The sequence below is a fragment of the Acanthopagrus latus genome, chromosome 15, assembly GCF_904848185.1.
Source record: "Acanthopagrus latus isolate v.2019 chromosome 15, fAcaLat1.1, whole genome shotgun sequence".
Classification (NCBI taxonomy): domain Eukaryota; kingdom Metazoa; phylum Chordata; class Actinopteri; order Spariformes; family Sparidae; genus Acanthopagrus; species Acanthopagrus latus.
Genome location: NC_051053.1, coordinates 5180386 through 5201555, shown reverse-complemented (window position 1 = coordinate 5201555; position 21170 = coordinate 5180386). Strand labels below are relative to the sequence as shown.

Sequence of the window (21170 nt, the reverse complement as noted above, 5' to 3'; positions counted from 1 at the left end):
TTTTCCCACAACTTGTAGGATGTCGGATCTTTTCCGTGCAGTTGATTAAACCCCTGTAGTCATCACACAGCAGCAGGAGAAGTGATACGTGTGCTTCATTTTGCTAGAGGTGCTGTGGAACTTCGATAATTACTGAAATCTCCTGACAAGGTGACAGGACCGCTGGGAATCTAATTATTAACAAACTGTGTTTTTTGTGAAAAAAGACCTATTTAACCATAAAAATTCAACTTGAAAATGGAATCCTCTGTATCAATGAACACCTAAAAGACGTGTGTAATATATTTTCTTTTAACTTTCTTCCTCCAGGCGAGTTACGGGGGTCAGCAGTACGGGCCGAACAGTCAGTTCCCACCCCAGCAGGGGCAGTACCCCACATCGAACGCCTCCAGGCCGCTGCCATCTCCCAACTACCCCGGCCAGAGGATGCCAGGGCAGCAGGGCCAGGGACAGTACCCTCCTGGGATGCCCATGAGCCAGTACTATAAGGTCTGTTATGCCACATTATTAATCTGTCCACTTTCTACATCAGCATTCACTGTGTAAGACTGGAACAGACAGATTATTAGTTATATTTATTGTTCCTTTTTTATGACCTTTGCAGCAGGAGCCCTTTAATGGTCAGAGCACCAACTTCTCTGGAGGTGGATACCCATACAGCCAAGGCAACGGGGTATGTCTGCGCTCCATCTGACCCAGTCACGTATGTGAAGTGAGTTCTGCAGATGTTTTCATTATTGCACGTTTCCTGCCTTTAACAGCCCCCCAGGCCCGGCAACTACCCCCACTCCCCGGTGCCTGGTAACCCCACACCCCCTATGACCCCAGGAAGTGGTATTCCTCCATACCTGTCGCCAAACCAGGATGTGAAGCCCCCGTTTCCACCCGACATGAAACCAAATATGGCAGCACTACCGCCCCCTCCAAGTGAGTGTTCCTGCAGCGCTCAAACATTTAGTTCGCACGAAGCATTGGATTGTGCCCATCTCCTGGATTGTGTGATTTAACCGGCATTAGCTCAAAGTTAACCCTCCATTTATTTGCTCCCACTCAGCTAACCCCAATGAGGAGCTGCGGCTGACGTTCCCAGTCCGGGATGGAGTGGTGCTGGAGCCGTTCCGCTTGGAGCACAACCTGGCTGTCAGTAACCACGTTTTCCACCTACGACCCTCCGTCCACCAGACCCTCATGTGGAGGTAGGACCGCCTCAGAAAGCCTCCACTTCCATTATATTTGCACATTATGTTTGCACTCCTATTAATGCAGAGTCTCCACCACCATCACAGAGATTTCCCTACCATAATAAAGCCAAATGATTGTATTGTCATTGTGGAAAGCAGCACAGATCTAATGGATCTAATGGATGTAATTAGACCCCAGCAGGCTTCTGGAGCAGTTATTGGGTTATCAGCTGTAGTGTTTCTTTTTGTCATTCATACGGTATTAATACTGCTCTAAAGGGATGTGAAATTGCATGTTATTAATTAAAAACGTAAAGATTTTCTTGGGGGGAGGAGCCATAGTCTCCCACAAACTCAGGGAATACCGATACTGAATACTGAACACTGACATATGACATAAAATATCCTCACCATACCATTCTGAAAGGAACTTTTGGTCACTCGGGGACAAACAGTGTTGCTTTAGTTACTTATGCTATTTATTAAGCAGAATATTCTTAAAAAATGACTAGCTAAGTATTCCGTCACCACTAACCTGTATCCCAAACAATTACTGTAATTGCTGTTATACTTTAATCATTGTATAACTATTTGTGGGGCTCTTTTGGATGCCTAGCAGATGTTGGAGAATGAATATGCATGTGTTTTAAATGCCTTTCAATCATTTTCATTGTTTGATTTGACTCCAGTAAAGTAAAATTGTGTTATTCAAGCATGTTTTTTTTTCAGTCTGTTCATGAAAACAAAGAGAAGTCGTTTATGGAGTTGTTATTCATCATCCATTATTTCCCCTTTTAGGATGAGAGAGTGTGATTGTTTTAAGCTAAATGCTCACAAACACATCAAACCTGGTCTCTCTCTCTCTTTTGTCCTGTTGCTCCCCCAGGTCGGACCTCGAGCTGCAGTTTAAATGCTACCACCATGAAGACAGGCAGGGGAACACCAACTGGCCCGCCTCCGTCCAGGTCAGCGTCAACGCCACTCCGCTCACCATCGAGAGGGGGGACAACAAAACCTCCCACAAGCCCCTGCACCTGAAGCACGTCTGCCAACCTGGAAGGAACACCATCCAGATCACAGTCACCGCCTGCTGTTGTGTGAGTACACGGTACCGGAATTGTAGTCATTTCGCTCGGCGGAGATGATCAGATGGGATGATCGTCACACAGATGATTCGACTTAGCGTACGCGCTCTGCTAAATAGACTGTTTGTCTCCATGTTCTCGTGTTGCTCCGCAGTCCCACCTGTTTGTGCTGCAGCTGGTCCACAGGCCATCTGTGCGCTCCGTCCTCCAGGGGCTCCTGAAGAAAAGACTCCTTCCTGCAGAACACTGCATCACCAAGAGTACGGCTCGTTTTTTTTTTTGTCTCTTCAGTGTAGTTAATATGCATAAGTACATCTTAATTACACAGACATACACCTGTTTCTCCGTATGGTTTGCTTTGAAATAGGTCTTGAAGTGCACCGGCAAGTGTACACAAAGTAATCCCCTCCCTCTGAAACACTTTTTTGTTTTTTGTTTTTTTTTTTAGTCAAGAGGAACTTCAGCAGCGTGGCAGCCTCTGCGGGCAACACCACTCTCAACGGGGAGGACGGCGTGGAGCAGACGGCCATAAAAGTGTCGCTGAAATGTCCCATTACCTTCCGACGCATCCAGCTACCGGCGCGAGGGCACGACTGCAAACACGTCCAGGTTTGTTCAGATTTGAAGAGGCATCTAAACTTTATTGCTCATGAAATAGGGGGAGATTATTCTGATGGATCATGACGTTGCTCTCTGCAGTGCTTTGATCTGGAGTCCTACCTGCAGCTCAACTGTGAGCGGGGGACGTGGAGGTGTCCTGTGTGCAAGTAAGTGAAAGGTTGTTCTGTTTGACGGGGAGGTGTGAGGATGGAATTAGGAATATGGAACGCCTCTAATTAACTGTGTGTAATGTGCTTTTTTTTTTCTTCTTTCAGTAAAACAGCATTATTAGAGGGTCTGGAGGTGGACCAGTACATGTGGGGAATCCTTAATGCCATCCAAAAGTAAGCTGCCTCTCTTCTGCTGCTAAAATCCAGACATGACTTTGAGTCCATTGTTGCAAAATTTCAAAAAAAACAAACCACACTTTCTCCTTTAACAGCTCGGAGTTTGAGGAGGTCAATATAGACCCGACATGCAGCTGGAGACCTGTCCCCATTAAGTCGGAGCTACACATCAAAGAGGACCCCGACGGACCACTTGCCAAGCGCTTTAAGACCATGAGCCCCAGTCAGATGACCATGCCCAATGTGATGGAGATGATCGCCCAGCTAGGGCCTGGCCCCGGCCCAGGACCAGGTCCTGGCCACGGACCAGGCCCCAGCCCCTACCCCCCTCACCCTGGTCAACATGGCAGCGGCAATGGGGGAGATTACCCCGGAGCAGGTAAAGAAAAGCAGCCAGGATCCTGCCGTGTAGATAAATTTGTTGGGAAAGTAAGCTGTTTTGCATTTTAAACTACTGATGTGCCTCCAGTGCATTAAACAAAGAAACAGCCCCAAGGAGAGTTTTGTGCTGAACCTGTTTTAAAATGTTGTAAGCTCGTTGCTTTGATAAATGTTAGATAACAGTAAAATAGAAGGGCTTGTATATCCCGTTATGTAACCGCTTTGAAGAGATAACTTTTTGCAACAGTAGGGATTCATCAGCGAGTCAGCAAACTGCACTTAGCCTCCTGATAGAACTCTGTTTGTTCTTTTGTCCTTCAAGGCAACAGCTACCACAGCCAAGGGAACTTTGACTTCCCGCATGGGAACCCCTCTGGTGGTGGAGTCGGAGGAGGAGGAGGAGGAGGAGGAGGTGGAGGAGGCCCCCCCATGAATGACTTCATCCAGGGCCCGCAGCTCTCCCATCCCCCAGATGGACCTGGTGGGCTCCTCTCGCAGGACAAGCCCCTTAACCACGGCATGAACGATGCGGTAAGTACAGTGGGGCAGTGGACTTATTGGCAGTTACGTCGGTGCAAATTCAAGGTTCTTTAGTTGAGAATTTTCACTTTATGATAAAATATACTTGATGGCATTGTATTTCATAGGTGTTGCCAAAGCACATTTAGATTGTGAGGATTAAGGATGAAACTAAACAACAGCAAAATATCACGAATTGACAGAATAAAATTGATAATAAATATGATAAATACGACAAAAACCTACTGGGTCACTTCATGTCAGATGCAAATATTGTACTTTTTACCCCACTACGTTTGTCTGACAGCTTTCAAATGTAGTAATTCAGAATTTGAATTATTCAGATCCACCGAAGGATGAGGTGTTCCTTTATGGGTTGAAAAAACAGAAACTGATGCATCACTATGGATTAAACTACTGGTATATAAAGTAGTTAAGATCCGCTCAGCCCTTAAACATCTAATGCAAAATACACATGAAGACAGCAGTCATATGAATCCATAAACATCATATATAAAAGTAATATCTAAACTCTGACTGGGACCATTTGACTGCACAGTGTGCTTTGGGTGCCGTATTTTAACAGTAAGGTATTAGCACCGCTGCAGTGCGGTTGACCTCCAGGGCTGCTTGCTCTCCCAAGCCATTGCACCAAAAACTGTTTTGGTCCGTACTTTTATGCCTCTTATTTATCTGCTGCTGAGCATTTTTGTCCTGTAGCAAAACCGTTGCCATAGTTTGTCAAAGAAAATTCTCCAGACAATCTGTGTCACGCTGAAATAGGAGCCTCAGATTTGTTGGATGAACAAGGTGCAGCCTGCGCCTCTAGCCAGCATGTGTGCTCAGTCATGCTCACATGCTCATGTCACCGTATAATGTTGCAGCTGTACATGTCTGCTGATCACAGCTTCCATTTAGAAGGCCTGTTCCATATTATTCACGCTGGAACTCATTTCGCTTTTCCTCTCTTTCTTCCCACGCATCCCCCCCCTCCTCCTCCTCCTCGTCCTCCTCCTCCTCCTTCTTAACACCTCTCCTTCGCTCTCTCTCCTCCCTCTCTGGCTTTCTGTCTCCCCTCTCGCACCTGCAGATGTCCCATCCCGATCAGTCCCATAACTCCATGCAGCAGATCTTGCATGCGTCTCCCCACCCCGGCAGCCAGTCAGGGCTGCCCTTACATCACAGTGGCCAGTCAGGGCCGCCCTTGCATCACGGCGGCCAATCATCGCAGCCCCCTCGCCAGTCGCAGCCGCAGCCTCAGCAGCCTGGGCAGAACAGTCACCCGCACAGCGATCTGAACTTTAACCCCTCCTCAGACGGGCAGATGGGTCAGGGAGCCCAGGATATGCCTGAACCCTCCCTGGATGTAAGTGTGCCCGCCCCTTGGGCACCGTGAGCTTCTTCCTCTTAACAGCTAACATCGTCTGGTGCAGCTGCTCTCATCTCTATGCCGTGTGCTACGTTTGTGTTTGACTCTCAGATTGCTTCTGAGCAGCGCTAGCTGTCTTTATGTGCACACTTGAGCATGATTGAAAGTCATCCGGCAGTGGAAAGATAAATATCTTTACAGGTTGTTTAGCCACGCCGCTCATCGTCTCTCTCTTCTTTTCACCCACAGCTGCTTCCAGAGCTGGCCAACCCAGACGAGTTACTATCATACCTGGACCCCCCCGACCTCCCCAGCAACAGCAACGACGATCTCCTCTCCCTCTTCGAGAACAACTAGCCTTTCTACCCCCACTCCCACCACCACGAACCCCTCTTGCACCTAAACGGGAGCAGTGACGTGTTTGACTGTCCGTCCGCAGACACCTCACCGACCTCCTGTCAACACTTCAAGCGGCTTCCTATGCTCACGCACGCACACGCATACACAGTCTCTCAACAGATAATGTGTGGCATAGGAGCTGAAAAGAGGCGCCTGTTTGGGAACTCGCAGGGAGAACGCAGGATCGCCGCGCTCCCTCTTTTTTTATTTCCTTGTGTAAAGATTCCACGCACCAGTTCCACCGCCTGACTCGGAAAACACACCATTTACAGCCATGTTGGCGGGCACTAAAGTGATATTATATATATACATATATGATATTTGTGACTTTTCAACTGAAAACTGTGCAGCTATAATCATCATGTGTAAACAACACAGAGCAGAGACAGAAATGTGTTGTAGCTTTGTTTTTGTTTTTTTTTGTTTTTTTTATTTTAATTTTCCCATTGTGAAAAAAACAAACATTGTCTTGTAAGAGTGTTTTTAACCTATTTGAAATGTGTTCTTCCAAAACTTTGGCACATGCCATGCCCTTCGACACCCGGACTTCTGTGTGTGTGTGTGTGTGTGTGTGTGTGTGTGTGTGTGTGTGTGTGTGTGTGTGTGTGTGTGAGAGAGAGAGACAGATGAATAACTGGAATCATCTGAATCCGAGCACTGACAGGAAAAGCTAAAACGTCCTCCAGTGTCAACAGAGGAAACGAGCGCACATTGTGCAATGTGGCGTGCACGTGTGTGCGTGAGTGTGTGTGTGTGTGTGTGTGTGTGTGTGTGTGTATATACCTATGTGTGTGTGTGTGTGTGTGTATGTTTACGTGTCCTCTTTTGTTTGCCTGCGAGCGTATGTGAAAAACAGCGGGGAGAGAACGTTTGAGACGGAGGAGGGAAGAAAAATATTGGATGGAAGAGAGCGAGAGGAAAAAAAAACAATCCCCTCCGTTCTCCTCCTCCAGCCGGTCGGCAGCCGTTCTCCTTGTATTTATTGTAATGTTTTCGCTCTTCCTCATCAAACTCAGCGCCGTTTTGTTCTCAAGTGCATGTGTGCCAATGGCTCCTGTTGTCTTTGTCCAGCCTAAACGTGCTCGATCGAATCATTTTCTGTCATCTTTATATTTATTATTTTAAAATCATTTGTTTTGGGTTCTATTTTTTTTTTTTGTTGTTGTTTTGTTTATTTTTATCACCGTTGTCCTTTGTATGTTTGTTTATCTTTGTCCCACATTGAAATTAATCAGTTACACGTCACCAAAGCTGTCCTCACCTTTTTTTCTAAGGTGTCCAGGCCTGGATATTATGTTGGTGTAACATCCTACAGGCGTCTGCAGAAGTTTTTAAATCACTGTATTTTATAGAAACGTCTGTGTGATTGTACTGATCTTTCCTTTTGTCGTTTTGTTACTGGTGAACTGCATCTGTTTTTGGGAAGGGAAAAAAAGAAAAAAAGAAAACACATCCTGCATGATCCAACAGTGTTTCCAGAGCTGTTGTATATACCCCTTTGTGAATACTTTGTGACTGTACAGTACTGTACTTATCTATTACTGGCAACTACACGGTACTGTATGTCTGTCGAGGACTACACACACTCACAAACACACAGAGTCCCTTCTAACCAGTCCGATATTGCAACAAATTGATCCAAATGCACTCTCACTGGCCTTGTATTGAGTACCTGTGTGTTGTGTACAGTTTTTCCATGACCCTGTGACAATACATTAGTGGAAAGACATATTTAAGTTGCTCTGCAGGCAGGTTTAAGAGGGTTTTTTTCCACCCCCCCGTTTCTGTTTGATATAAAAATATGTCGGGTCAGGTCTAAATTTCTCCAAAAATGATTTGTTTTTATTATTGGAACAAGTGACCTCTTCCTCTTTATTTAAAGTGAGAATGTGCAAAATGTCCTCTGTGTTGTTTTGAGGCCTGATAATGAGCTTTGTGATAACCATACCTAGCAGAAATGTATGTATTTCCATCACATTTTATATTGTTTTAAGTTATTCTTTTTGTCCCGTGTTTTTATGACAGCTATAACTTGGTTTACACAGTTTTATGCAGTACAGTTCATGAATTTAAAGTATACTGTATGCTGTCGGATTAAAATCCCCGCACCCCCCATTTGAGATTTGAAGAACCAAATACCGATCTTCAAACCTGATCACATCACCTGCATATAACACAGCTGAAGGATCAGATGTTGTTTTTGTGTTCGTCTGTATGTTTGTCGAAGACAATGCACTGCCGCGTTGGGATGTTTTATTTCCCTACACAGTGTGTAACTGTAAGCGTAACCTTTCACAGAATCACGTCTATAGTAATCTGAGCGACGCAAATTGTACTGTCTGGTTGCAGACGTCCAAAATTGAGTTGAGGATTTAAAAGAGAATGCAATTAATATTGTAAAATGAAATTTAGGGGGAGACCCCCCCCCCCTTTCTATTTGCATTACAAGGGGGGAGGTTGTGGCAGGGGGCTGGGGGTGGGTGGGGGTCAGGATGTATGTGTATATAATGTAAATGACAAATAGAGACACATTAACAGAAATGTATTCATTTTCTCCAGGGGGAGTGTGCATAGTGTATTTAGAATTTGTAAAGCTTCCATCCTCCTGTCAGACATTGAATTGGCAAAATGAGTCTGTGTTTGATTGCGTCTGTGCAGACCTCTCTAACCACGCCTGTTCATTTATGTAAGATACTTTATGTGCCCCTCCACGCGGGGTTTCCAAGAAAAAAAAAGACATTTTTCCTTTGTGTAATATTAAACTTCTGTGTATTTCTCTATTACCTGTGTACTTTATAAAGGTGCTACAAAATTATTCAGACCTTTTGAGGTATAATTGGGACTTGGAGACATTGAGCTTCGAGTGGCTCTCGAGGGTTGTTTCCAAATTTACAGTTTGTAAAAGATTTTGTCAAATTTATAATTTTTATGCAATTTGGCAAAAAAGAAAAAAAAAAATCATGCTATAAAGGTACAGTCTGAAGTGATTGGCACAACAAGTGGCAGTTGTCTCTTTGGTTTTTGTACATTCTATGTACAATCATTTCATATTCGAAACTGGTCAGAGAACATTGTGATTTTTAGTCTTGCAAATCTGTATGTAGTTAGATGACGTGACATCCTAATATTTATCTAATAAATATGTATTCAGATGAAACACAAGTAATGGCCTCTGTGTCTTTTGACATACAAAGAGCAACCAGCATGTGGCCCATTAAATCACTACATACTCAACAAAAAGAGGACTGTAATGATGAACGTCTTCGACACTAAAGTAAATATCCACAGAATTTGACACAGCAATAATTTAAAAACTCATTCCACATTTTAACCACTAGGCTCTTTTTTTTTATTGAGGACAATTTGACATGTCACAGGAGGACAAGCAGGTGTGAGTGATCAAAATTAACAATGGCTGAATTCCATTCAGCTGCTCCGGTTTCAAGGTCCTGGTGTCGTTAACATCATGACCTGTAATTTCCAGGTCAAAATGGGAGCTGTGACAAAAAGGGCCTGTTACACAATTTTGATAATTAGTTGAAAGAGAAGAAAGCAACAAGTCATCTTCTTCTATAAGCTGAAATTGATACTGTAATAAAATGAAATGATTGAGTCACTTTAGCAAGTAATATTCTCTATTATATGGCTGAGTCAGTTCAGTGTACCTGAGAACACAATACACACACTCATGATGCTGATGGTAAAGTTCTGCTTTTGTTAAAACGTTTGCAACATCTGGCATCATCAGTAAAACATCGTACTTAACCTTACTTACTTTTTACTTAAACCTGGTCTAGAAATATTAGAAAAAACAATTCATTTGTAGTTTCATATCACTGCAGGTCAAAGTAATATATTAAGTTTTAGGCTGGGTAACCTACAGATTATGAACAGATTTATATTTTCATGATGCCCCTCACTTACAATATGACCACCTGACAAGAAAAATAGAATAATGCAGTTACATAAACCATCCGTACCTGCTCTTACATGAATGCAGGTAGGTTCAGCACGGCCTTTTTGGCCAAATAAGTATTTGTTTAAAAGCTGAGTGAATAGTTTGAAGTAATGCAAAGTGCACAAATGCAAATGACATCGGATTGGAAAAAAAGCTCCTTTTCGTTGACAGCTTCCTTAAATGTAAATATGGCTGGAGGAGAGAAGCAAATTGTCAAATTTGCAAAAGTTATTAGTTATCCCAACAGCCTCACATTTCTGTTGAGTGTACACCAGTTTGCCAAAAGTATTCACTCACCCATCCAAATAATTGAAATCGGGTGTTCCAATCACTTCCATGGCCACAGGTGAATAAAAGCAAGCACCTAGGCATGCAGACTGTTTCTATGAATAGTTGTGAAAAATGTGTCGCTCTCAGGGGCTCAGTGAATTCCAGCGTGGTACTGTGATAGGATGCCGCCTGTGCAACAAGTCCAGTAGTGAAATTTCCTCGCTCCTAAATATCCCACAGTCAGCTGTCAGCGGTATTATAACAAAGTTTGGGGTGGATGAACTTGACTGGCCTGCACAGAGTCCTGACCTCAACCCGATCAAACACCTTTGGGATGAATTAGAGTGGCGAGTGAGCGCCAGGCCTTCCTGTCCAACATCAAAGATGTGGACAAATAGAACAATAGGAAGGTGTTGACTGATAAGGCAGATACAGATTATTAGAAAGTATTGAAGTACAATTACTGTTGTCAACTACTTAAGCACACTTTTGAGGTACTTGTGTATTTCCTCCTCTTCTGCTACTTCATACTTCCTCTCCGCTACATTTCTTTGATACATTTAGTCACGAGTTACTTTGCAGTCTGAGATTATTCAGTGTTTCTGTTGACTGTGATGGTTTACCAATGTGAGAGGATGCTGCATCAGAACCAAAGCAGCACATTTTATAATTGGTTATTTTATAGGCAATCGGACAGAAAAATCACAGATACTGAAAATCGATTAAATGCTTAATAAAAATAATAACATTAATATCATTATAGTTATAATCAGCCTAGGCCAATAATAGCTCAACCACTAAATCAAACTGCTTCAGTTTGTCTTTTTAAAAAAACTTAAAAGTTGAGCTTTAGAGGTTCAATCTTGATGTGAGTGAATTGAAATCCTCATATTGGTTTCACTTCCTCCGTTTCTGTAGCTTTCAGCCACTTCTGCTGGCCTTCCTGGATAAAGATGCTCAGCTGTCATGGAGGTGGCTTTGTTACCACGTCACCTGAGTATACACTTCCTCACACGATGACGAACTGTACACAGAAACTCCTGAACGACACCTACAGAGTGGACTATGGCAAGCCGTTTTAACACTTAATAGCTAGACTGGATATGTATTGCAGATATCTGTAATTTCAGTTCTTCCTAGTCAAAAAGAACATTTCAGATGTCCACAATGACATTCTTCCTATCCACAATTGTCATAAATTCCATTTCAGATATCCAAAATTCATAACTATGTAATTCTGAATATCCAAAAATACATTGTGACTAGTACAGATGTCATTACAAATATCCACAATCAGTATTATGACTAGTAAAAATGCAATCGTGGACATCTGTAAATATATTATGGATAGATAGTCATGCATTTTGGATATCTGATATGAAAATTATGACTTGTAACGATTGGATTGAAGATATCTGTAATGGGAGTTTTTCCTAGTAAGAATTCAATTGCAGACATCCAGAATGTTCATTCTAGATATCCAGAATGTAATTGTGGATATCTGAAATTGAGAGCTCAATACACATGAATGGCAAAAGTGACGTCAGTTGTCACAGGAAGAATGTCATCGTGGATATGTGAAATGACAATTGTGGATAGGAAGAATGTCATTGTGGATATCTGAAATGTTCTTTTTGACTGGGAAGAATTGAATTACAGATATCGGCAATACATATCTAGTGTAACTATTAAATGTTAAAACAGCCACTTATACTTTTTAAGGATTTTTAGATATCTTAAATTTAGTTTTGACTAGTACAATCAAAGTTGTAGATATCTTGAACTAACATTTTACTAGTAAGACTGTTATTGCGGATATCTCTAATAACCATTCTGACTTGTGAGAATACAATTTTGACGAGGAGAAAAGCTATCATGGCTGTCTAAAATGCAATTACAGACAGGAGTGTGGTTCGATTAAATATTAAAACGGCTTGCCATAGGGGACCCACTCAAATGAAGCTCTTGCACTTCCTGGTTCTGCCACGTGGTGTCGCTGTGTGACTGGCGGTCTATGTGACGTCACATGTAAACAGCAGAAGCAGCACCCATGGCCTGCAGGTCCCCCTCACCCTGTCAGCTGAGCAGCGATGTTACAAGTCAAAAACCGCGTGAGGTACAGCTCCGCAGGCATCGCCGCCGCGAGGCTGTTCTCCTCTGGCGGTCCCTCCGAGAACCCTGTCGTGTTTCTGGACGTCGAGGCTGACAGTGAGCCTCTCGGAAGAATAGTCATTGAGGTAGCTAGCCAGCTTAGCTAGCGTTAGCCTGTCACTGCTACTCGCTGATAAGGGCCATTGCTTGGTGTCAACACTTCACTTGTTTGAATGTGATTTGTGTTATCTTGCAGTTGAATGCAGACGTTGTGCCAAAGACTGCAGGTATGTTAACTTATTCCTCTCAGCTAACATACTTTTGTTGTGCTCACTACTTGAAGAACTTCCTCCCTGGACTTGTTTTCATGTTGATTTAAATAATAATAATAAAAAAAAACTAATTCACAGCAAACTTCAGAGCCCTGTGCACTGGGGAACATGGCTTTGGATACAAGGGCTCTGTGTTTCACAGGGTCATACCTGAGTTCATGTGTCAGGTGAGACCCACAGTGAGGCTGGTGCATTATACATTATATATATATATATATATATATATATATATATATATATATATATATATATATATATATATACTTATATTATGAATAATATAATATACATAATACTAAAGTGTTCATCATGTGGCCCGTTGTTGATGTGTTTTCTGTTGCAGGGGGGAGATTTCACCAACCACAACGGCACAGGAGGGAAGTCTATATACGGGAAGACGTTCAAAGATGAAAACTTCAAATTAAAACACACTGGTCCAGGTACATCTCCACAACCTCGATCACATGTTTAAGTCTAAGCTGCTGATGCCAGTACCTCAACGATGGGGATTTCGAAAATGTCTGTTATTTTCTGACATTTTGAAGGCAAAACATGGAACAATAATCATCCCTTGAACTCAGTAAATTAATGGGAAATTGCAGCTCTTTTCTCATATACAGATCACACCCCCTACTAATTTCTGTGCATCCTCGCCTCCTCTCCTTGTGCCTTAGTCCTTCCCAAATGAAATGCAAGCGGAGGAGGCAAAGAAGAGGTACGAGGGGAGAGGAGTCGAGGCAACAGACATTTTTTAAAAAAAAACTGAAACATCCACGCTTCAGAGCAGTGTTTTAACACAACATCAATTAAATATGATGATGGATCTTCAAATGGTTTGTCATAGCCGACTGCTGTAATTGATCATCTCTTCCACATGAGCAGAACAGTGTTCATGACAATTTATACTTTACTTTGAATTCAATTCCCAGTGTGGCATAACTTCACATGAATATTGAGGTAAAACTGTCCCTTTTGGTCACGGCAAAGGATACATCCGTGCATCTTTTCTCAGCTCCTCCAGCAGGCCTCCTCTCTCTTCGCTCCTCTGTCCTCGAGGAGCATTTAAGGAAGTGAGACGTCTTTTTAATACGATGTGCTGAGATCGTTTTCCAGGTCACAGGCTGGAGGACGAAGGAGAGAGAAGTCAAGAGGGCACAAGAAAAGGAAAGAAGAAGAGCTCTCAGCTTAAATGTGCCAGCTTTGGTCTGTATCTTAATGCAGCTGCCTCTCCACCAGATGGCAGTGCCCAGTTTTATGCAGCACTCAAACCGCCATTTATATGGATTTTGCAATCCCCAGGTGAATGACCTACTTTTGTTGCGAGTCAACATGCACTAATCAAAATAACTAATCTTGAATAAACTTCATCCACATGCTCATTATTGGGTGCTTCGTTTCAAAGTGTTGCATAATCACAATTTGCGTCAGTTTGAGGGAAAAAAAGATAAACAGGCCTTCACCTCACACAGTTGTTGATTCGTGTGGTGCTTCTCCTTTGCCAAGGGCTTGAATGTTCTTTGGCTTGGTGGTAAAAGGAGGTCATGATCTTGTTTGACTGCATCACATTTAATTGATTTACTTGTTGGCTTTTCGATCGCCGCAGGAACGCTCTCAATGGCAAACTCGGGGCCAAACACCAACGGCTCCCAGTTCTTTATCAGCACGACTAAAACCGAATGGTAAAATACTTTTTTTTCCAAAACATTTTTGTTTTGTTATCTCAGCTGTTCCACATGTCCTCTCAAAAATGGAATCACTCACCAGTCACTAAAGTCACTTTTTGTCCCTGTTTTTCTGACAGGCTCGACGGTAAACACGTGGTGTTCGGGCAGGTGAAGGAGGGCATGGACGTGGTCACCAAGATGGAATCGTTTGGTTTGCATGACGGTGGTGTGATCAAGAAAATTGTCATCGCTGACTGTGGGGAGATCAAATAACACTCGGACACACACGTGGACTGTCGGATGACTCGGGATGCAAAGATTTTACCATTTACTTTATCCCACAGCCGGTACTCATCGACATGACCTCATGATCCAAGGTGGAAAGTTCGCAGGTGATTCAGTTCTTTCCTACACCCTGATGATTTTTTTACTGCTGTAAATTATTTTAAAATGACTATATTGTGCTCTAAATAAGTTAAGAAATGTTTAAATTGTGTGTTTGCTCATAAATTAACACTTGTAATGGAAAGACTGACACATTTTTATCTTAGTTTGTACACATACTGGCTGTTCTATGGTTTCAGCTCACCCACCTACTTGGTGTACTAAGCCATCCACTATGTAAACTGTTCTTATTGTGCAATTACAATCCATTTACTGCCAAATAAATGAGAATTTTCAGGGTTTTTTTTACAAGCTCTGGTTCCTGTTTGGGACATTTGCTCTCATGTGCCACCAGCCCCGATGGTTTTTAAGGCTTCCTGGAAACGATCCAGCTGCTTTTTTTAGACACTGGCTCTGCAGCACGACCGACTTCCTGTCCATCAGAGCAGGATGTGACATCATGTGACATCCACCTACGGCAGAGCTGAAATCTCACGCGAATGCAGTTGACAGATGAAGGGCCTGTGGGCTCCAGCCTCATTGGACGCAGTGCGTGCAGATGATTTAAATCTGCTGGAGCCATGAAGGAACCTGAAAATGTCTTCAGCCTGTATGTGGGCTGCTCTTCCTCCCACTGCTCCTTTATGTGAAATGCAGCGTTCTGAAGGGGAGGGAGGCAGAGAGAGGAGGAGGAGGCCAGGACATGTCTGAGAGCCAGAGACTGGGTGGTGCTGCTTATCGAGCTAATACTTTATGAAAGTAAATAATGAAGGGACGTGAAAAAGCAGCTCTTGCCCCTAAATGAAACCATATGCGCGCTGACCTTCCACCGTTTGTTTGAATTCTCAGATTACGTTGTTGCCATAGAGACTTCTCAGCCCTCGCTCTGTTTGAGCTAGAGATGTTGTAACAAACTTGATATAATTTGGGTCCCCCACCCTCTGGTTTAGTTTTAGTTATTTGGAATGCACGTCCAATATTGTGCATGGAAACTTGGCTCCAAAGGCGCCAGCGCTGCGGCCAACGTTTAATACACATGAAAAACAATGACATCTTTACAACTGGTACAAGCTGGTTCTTCTGCTGTAAATGTCCACTTTTATCACCCAGCGCCCATGTCAGCGGGTGTCCTCTTTTTTTTGTATGTGTGTGTGTTTTGGTTATCCTGTCCACACTTTGACACAAGGTGTTGAAATCGAGTCCTGTCAGCTCGATGTGTCTGTTATCTTTCAGCACTTCCACGCAGAGGGAAAAGGTTTTACAAGTGTCTGCTCTTGCGGAGTTACACAACCTCCATGAATAATCCATTTAAAAGACCCCTTTATCATAACCTATACGCTTGAGTCTTGCATAAGCTTGCATGCAGAGACCCAGAGCACCATGACGATGGAAACATGTACTCTCTGTAATGAATATTATACAGACAGGAGCTCTCAGAAAACAGTGTGCTGCCTTTGGCTGAAATCAAACTCCAGAGCGAACACCTCCCAGACACTGGTTAGAACAATTCAGCAGAGGATCCAAACCAACCCAAAAAAAAACAAAACAAAAAAAACACATAATCCAAGCACTTCTAATTCAATATGACTTTTATTCATCAAACTCTCGACAGCACTAAAGCACTAAAATGTTTTCCCAACTAACAAATAAGGCACATTTTGGAATGCCGTTTCATGGACATGAAAAACAGACCTGTGGTCTTCTCTCGCAACCATGACTGTCCTTTGTTTCCCGAAAAAAAAAAAAAAAAAAGAAAGAAAATCATCGCCTCACCTACCTCACGCCTGTGTTCTGTCCAATTCAAATATTACATTATTGCAATACTGCATTACAAAACATCTCAAGTGAAACAGACAGTAAAGAATACAGACACAACTTTTCCAAATTGACCACGTAAGTGTTAACACATTACATCCAGTAAATATGTATTACTCGTAGAGGCTACGCTAGCGGTAAATGAAATACTTGAGGAGTAATAAACAATCAGAAGTTGCTGATAATGTTAAAAACAATATGTACTGGAGCAAACTACTGTATTTAAATAAGTAATACATTGCACAAAATAATGTTTCATTCGGAACCAAACACATGCACATGCAAACTCTAAAATAGTTCTTTGTCACACACGCTTTTCTTGACAAAAGTATACACTCCCTAAGCTACTACTAATAACACTGTAACGTTTTATAATAGTTTCTTGTCATTGCTGCTTTAAGCAAACTACATCTCACAGTTTAACGTGCTTATACAGTGGTGAGTATCCGTCACTAATCGAGAAAAAAAAAAAAAAAAGGTTTCTGCATGTTAACACAATATATCTTCATAATATTGTTTACAAAATGAATACATGCGACTGTATGGATGTAAATGGCAGATCATAATTAGTTACATATAGCAACCGAATAACATTGTGGGTTATTCAACACTGATAACATCGTAAAGCAGTAACACAAAAATACAATGGCTTATAATTGAGAAAGGGTATTAATTATGTACCAGCTTTTTTTTTCTTCATAATATTCTATGTAGACATCAATATTTCCTTCTTAGTGAAACTTTGTTGCATATTCTATACAAAAAGTGTTGTAAAAAATCTTTCCATAAATATTTCTGCAGGATAACCCCTCAGATTATTTAAAAACATAAAGAGAAAAAAAACAAAAAAAAAAACTCCCAGCTTTGTTTATATCTCAGCAATAGGCCCTTCTTCACACAAATAAAAGCTTCAATATTGCATAACACTTTAAAAAGAGCTACTATCCTTGAAAATGATGGCCATCAAATATATACATACAACAGTCTATCTTTGTCAGGGAAATAACTCTTGAGTTTTTGCAGATTGCTTTAAAATTTTCAACATCTATTAAGTGTTCCAAAATACACATCTCATTCATAGAAAATAACAAATTTGAACGGAAAAGGTACTAGAAAAGTCAAGTATATGTAATTCAAGACATTACGTCTGAAAGCAGAGACTTCTTTTTGTTGTTGTTGTTGTTGTCCTTGTTGTTGTTGCACATGTATTGTATCAGCTGCTTCCATTGGCTCCTGATTTGCCTTGATACCATGTCTCTGGGCGGAATCAAACTCTTAAACTTCTCATTTCTGTTCTGCCAGAACTCTGTGAATCACAATTACATCGTTATCGGTTTATGAGGTTAGTTCAAAAAGGCATCATTGGTATCTATTTCTCTCACTACAGCCACATGAGAATATGTGGACGACAGAAGTAAAGACCTGTTAGGTTAGAGTCATCACACAAAGCAACAGAAAGATGATGGTAACAGGAAGAAAAAAAAAAATGGATTGTTCCCAACAGTGGTGGGTTGAAAGCAGTGTCTTTCAGTCAGATTAGGTCTTTAACTTGCAGCGATAGTGATGCATAACTGTAACTTCCTTCTTTTTAAAGGGGCACTCCACCAGTTTCAGCTCAGGTATCTCGTTGAGGGGGTTAACCTCGGATTGTAGATCTGGAGGACCTTTGTCAAGTCTGAGAAAATAATCCTGACTATGTCTCAATTACGTAATCAGGGTAAGTTCATTTTGGGCACGTTCTTGACAAACTGCCCGCGTTTCAAACTTTTGACGTGAAGTTTAATCGATGGGTGCATGCAGGAGGTAAGTTCGGTGACTATATGGCGCTCACGGACACGACGTTAAGTGCGTTACATAGTGACAATGTGAAACAGTCGCAGTGTGGTTAGGTTTAGGCACCAAAATAACTTTGGGAAAAGATCATGGTTTTGGTTAAAATACAATTAATTCAGTTAGGAAAATACTTTGTTTTTGACTTCAAGACTTCACCCTGCTTTCACAGGAAACGGAAATGTGATTTTACTGCGTTCAGGCCAAATCACTGTGCGATCTTTGTTGTGCTACTTAAGGAGAGTTAACATGTCGTGGACGTGGAAGATGGCCACAACCACAGCTCTGAAGCAGGGTCCATTGAAAGATGCTATTGAATTGCATTATGGGAAATGTAGGATCCAGCGTTTTGGAGCATGAGGTCAGGATATCTCAGCCTCTGTTGTGATTGAGTGTTTCCTTCAAGCCTTCCAAATTCTTCGGAGGCCGTTCTGAATCACTGGAGTGCCCCTTTAACTCTACAGATGGAATTTAGCTACATTTCCCAAACCTGTACGGTACCATTATCAGCCAGTGCAAACCCTCCCACTTAGGCAAGTGACCATGTATATTTTTTTGACAAAACCCACGGTTCCTTGGGTAAACACAACTACAACAGGTAGAAAAAACAAAGAGTGAGGTCCACAGTTCCGTGTGCGACTCCGTTCTGTTGTGAGGGTCGACTAAGAAAATAACATCTTTGTTGATATTCCATGACAACGGACCACAGTAGGATTGTTATTGCCAGATGGAAATGCTGTTTCAGCCCGTGCCTCCAGCCCAGCGAGCTGCGCTGAAGCGAACACCCACCGTGCCAGTTCAAAACTGCTAATAGAGCGACGGAATCCTTTTCTTGTCCTTTGTCACCTCTTGAACATGCGCTAAACTTACTTTGCGTCACAGTTACCACGTGCGCGCGTACTGCTCCAACTCCGAGCCTGTCCTCATGTCTTTACCCAATTTCAATTGGCCTCCAGGTCCTGATACTTCAGAATGATTTAAATCTTTTTAAGGCACATACAGTATGTTACAGTATAAAATATAGTCAACCAGCTTTTATAAGGCTACAAATACAGTACATATAAAATAGTTCACAATTCCTATAACAAGGTTCCTTGTAAGGCAGGTTTCTATAGGTCAAGACAACATCGATTTCCTCTGTAGTGCTCTACGTGTGCACGGTGATATATGTAAACATATATATATGTACTTCTCTTACTTTTAAAACAATGGTTTATAACAGCAGGCACAAAAAAATGAATTTAAGCAAAAACTTGAATTCATCGTCACTTTCAATATATCCTTGAATCTTCAGCGTCACCACAACCGCAACTCAGCCCTTCTGTAGCAAGTCTTTTTGTTTCTCTCAACCGACCTGAAAATCATTTGCAGTTCCCCAAAGCTTCACCTCCCTCTACGCGCTCTCAACACGGCAATCTTTCATCTGACGTAGTTCTTAAAGGGTGCAAGCCTTTAGGAAAGTTTCCGTTGCGCTCCACCGAGGCTGCGAGTCATCAAATGTCATTAAATGTGAACTCAAAATATCTCTTTGAATCTCCTCCCGAACAAACATCTCCTTTCATATTTCACTAATTTGGGGTTATCGGGCTTTTCACATGAACAGTTCGATTGCTTCATAATGCAAATCAAATTGTGGCAAGCAATACATTTTTTCCATTGAGAGACGGAATATTCGACACTGGCAAGAAACTGTGCAGACGGCAAGATCAATCTTAGTGAAACTACTGTTGTTATGCACTCGGCTGACCTCCGCGTGATTCGAAAATAACACAACTTCCCTATCCGAGCAACACCTACAGACAACCGAGGATTTGCGTGACAGCAAAAGTACTCTGGGAAGGGGGCGAATGAAACCTTATGTGTTGGCGACGCGCTAAAATCTAAAACGAGGAGCGACTCGACTGAACCTACAGTAGTTTTCTAAAGACAAGTGGAAGCAGTTAACACAAAAATTGTGATATACAAACATACAAAAAAAACAAAAAAAAAAAAACATTTCTTGATGTCCCAGTTATAATTCAAATTGCACACTAGACGACAAGAAAATAAATAGGCCAAGTGTAAGCTAGGGATGTATGGCACATTGTCCCTCAGTTAATTCACAGTTAATAAGATGTGCTGCTGACCCTAATATGGCATCAAAGACATCAAAGGCCTCCTATACATTATACCATCATGAGAGGCCCGGGTTTAAACGTTCGTCACATTACCACACGCTTCACTCGGCAGGGAAAAATGGAAGGCAGATCTCTGTAAACAAAAAAGGCAACAAACCCCAAAGGCGAGGTAATCTATTGAGGCCAATACTGACAGTGACACCAATGAAACGCATGCCAATACAATGACGAGCTGGTGTTAAGCATCAAGTTCGGGGTCAATGGGGTTATGATGCGCGAGGCATGAAAACGTCACCGATTTTGGTACTTTTTTCTCTTGATGAAGATCACTTAAGGAGATGGATTTTTTTTTACATTTTTTTTTTAAGTTAGCGTGTTCCTCTTATTCCTGGATGTAATCTTCAGTAACGTCACTGAAAAAGAAGCATAGGGGCTAAAAAAAAATCTGTGTTCCCCTTGTGGTTGAGAAAAGAAGGGAAAAGGGGGTTAGCTACTGTCTATATTTTTAAGGCTTCAGAGAGATGGAGGGGAAGATGTGAGGAGGAAAAAGGAAGCCATTTTGTGTGCATGGCGGGGACGTGGGAAAACCCAGGCAAGAGAGCAAGTTTTGCAGCCCTGATGGAGGGTGAGCGATGGGGCTCGGGACACGAGTCGGCTCTCTGACTCTGGATATAGACGATTATTGCACACGGCGGCAGTAGTAGCCCAGGACTTTACATTTCTCGCACAAGTGCTGCGGGTGCTCCTTGCTCTGGTCGGAAACATCCAGGCCGTCCGGCTTCTCTAAAGGACGCTGAGGATACAAACAAAAGGACCAAAAATGAGTCA

At 42.2% G+C, this 21170-nt stretch overlaps 3 protein-coding genes across 17 annotated transcripts in view; 2 read left to right on the top strand and 1 right to left on the bottom strand.

Moving 5' to 3' along the window:
* Positions 1-9043, top strand: part of zmiz1a (zinc finger, MIZ-type containing 1a) — a 108255-nt gene extending 99212 nt beyond the window's left edge. For 9 of the 11 annotated variants that reach the window (XM_037124128.1, XM_037124121.1, XM_037124125.1 and 6 more), the window contains 13 exons: positions 310-489; positions 605-673; positions 762-927; positions 1055-1196; positions 2068-2278; positions 2421-2526; positions 2715-2875; positions 2966-3033; positions 3142-3210; positions 3309-3592; positions 3917-4125; positions 5204-5479; positions 5732-9043. In XM_037124128.1, coding sequence (XP_036980023.1) covers positions 310-489; positions 605-673; positions 762-927; positions 1055-1196; positions 2068-2278; positions 2421-2526; positions 2715-2875; positions 2966-3033; positions 3142-3210; positions 3309-3592; positions 3917-4125; positions 5204-5479; positions 5732-5839 — 2049 coding nt within the window. In that variant the 3' untranslated portion in view covers positions 5840-9043. The remainder of the gene's footprint in view (positions 1-309; positions 490-604; positions 674-761; positions 928-1054; positions 1197-2067; positions 2279-2420; positions 2527-2714; positions 2876-2965; positions 3034-3141; positions 3211-3308; positions 3593-3916; positions 4126-5203; positions 5480-5731) is intronic. The other 2 variants (XM_037124129.1, XM_037124131.1) reach the window with 2 other exon arrangements.
* A 3083-nt stretch (positions 9044-12126) lies between these two features.
* ppifa (peptidylprolyl isomerase Fa) lies at positions 12127-14888 on the top strand. Of its 3 annotated transcripts, none has more exons than XM_037123847.1 (7): positions 12127-12346; positions 12457-12487; positions 12611-12699; positions 12876-12972; positions 13646-13831; positions 14136-14211; positions 14334-14888. In XM_037123847.1, the coding sequence occupies exons 1-7, from the start codon at positions 12200-12202 to the stop codon at positions 14467-14469; spliced, it is 762 nt and encodes a 253-aa protein (XP_036979742.1). In that variant the 5' UTR covers positions 12127-12199; the 3' UTR covers positions 14470-14888. The 3 variants fall into 3 exon arrangements, with proteins under 3 accessions (XP_036979742.1, XP_036979743.1, XP_036979744.1); XM_037123848.1 differs by having other exon boundaries at positions 12128-12346; positions 13769-13831; XM_037123849.1 differs by lacking the exon at positions 13646-13831 and having other exon boundaries at positions 12128-12346.
* A 1263-nt stretch (positions 14889-16151) lies between these two features.
* The window catches only part of zcchc24 (zinc finger, CCHC domain containing 24), a 38829-nt gene continuing 33810 nt past the window's right edge, over positions 16152-21170 (bottom strand). The window contains exons 4-5 of one of the 3 annotated variants that reach the window (XM_037123851.1): positions 21060-21135; positions 16152-17701 (exon numbers count right to left, since the gene is read on the bottom strand). In XM_037123851.1, coding sequence (XP_036979746.1) covers positions 17700-17701; positions 21060-21135 — 78 coding nt within the window. In that variant the 3' untranslated portion in view covers positions 16152-17699. Of the gene's footprint in view, positions 21136-21170 lie in introns of all 3 variants that reach the window. The other 2 variants (XM_037123852.1, XM_037123850.1) reach the window with 2 other exon arrangements.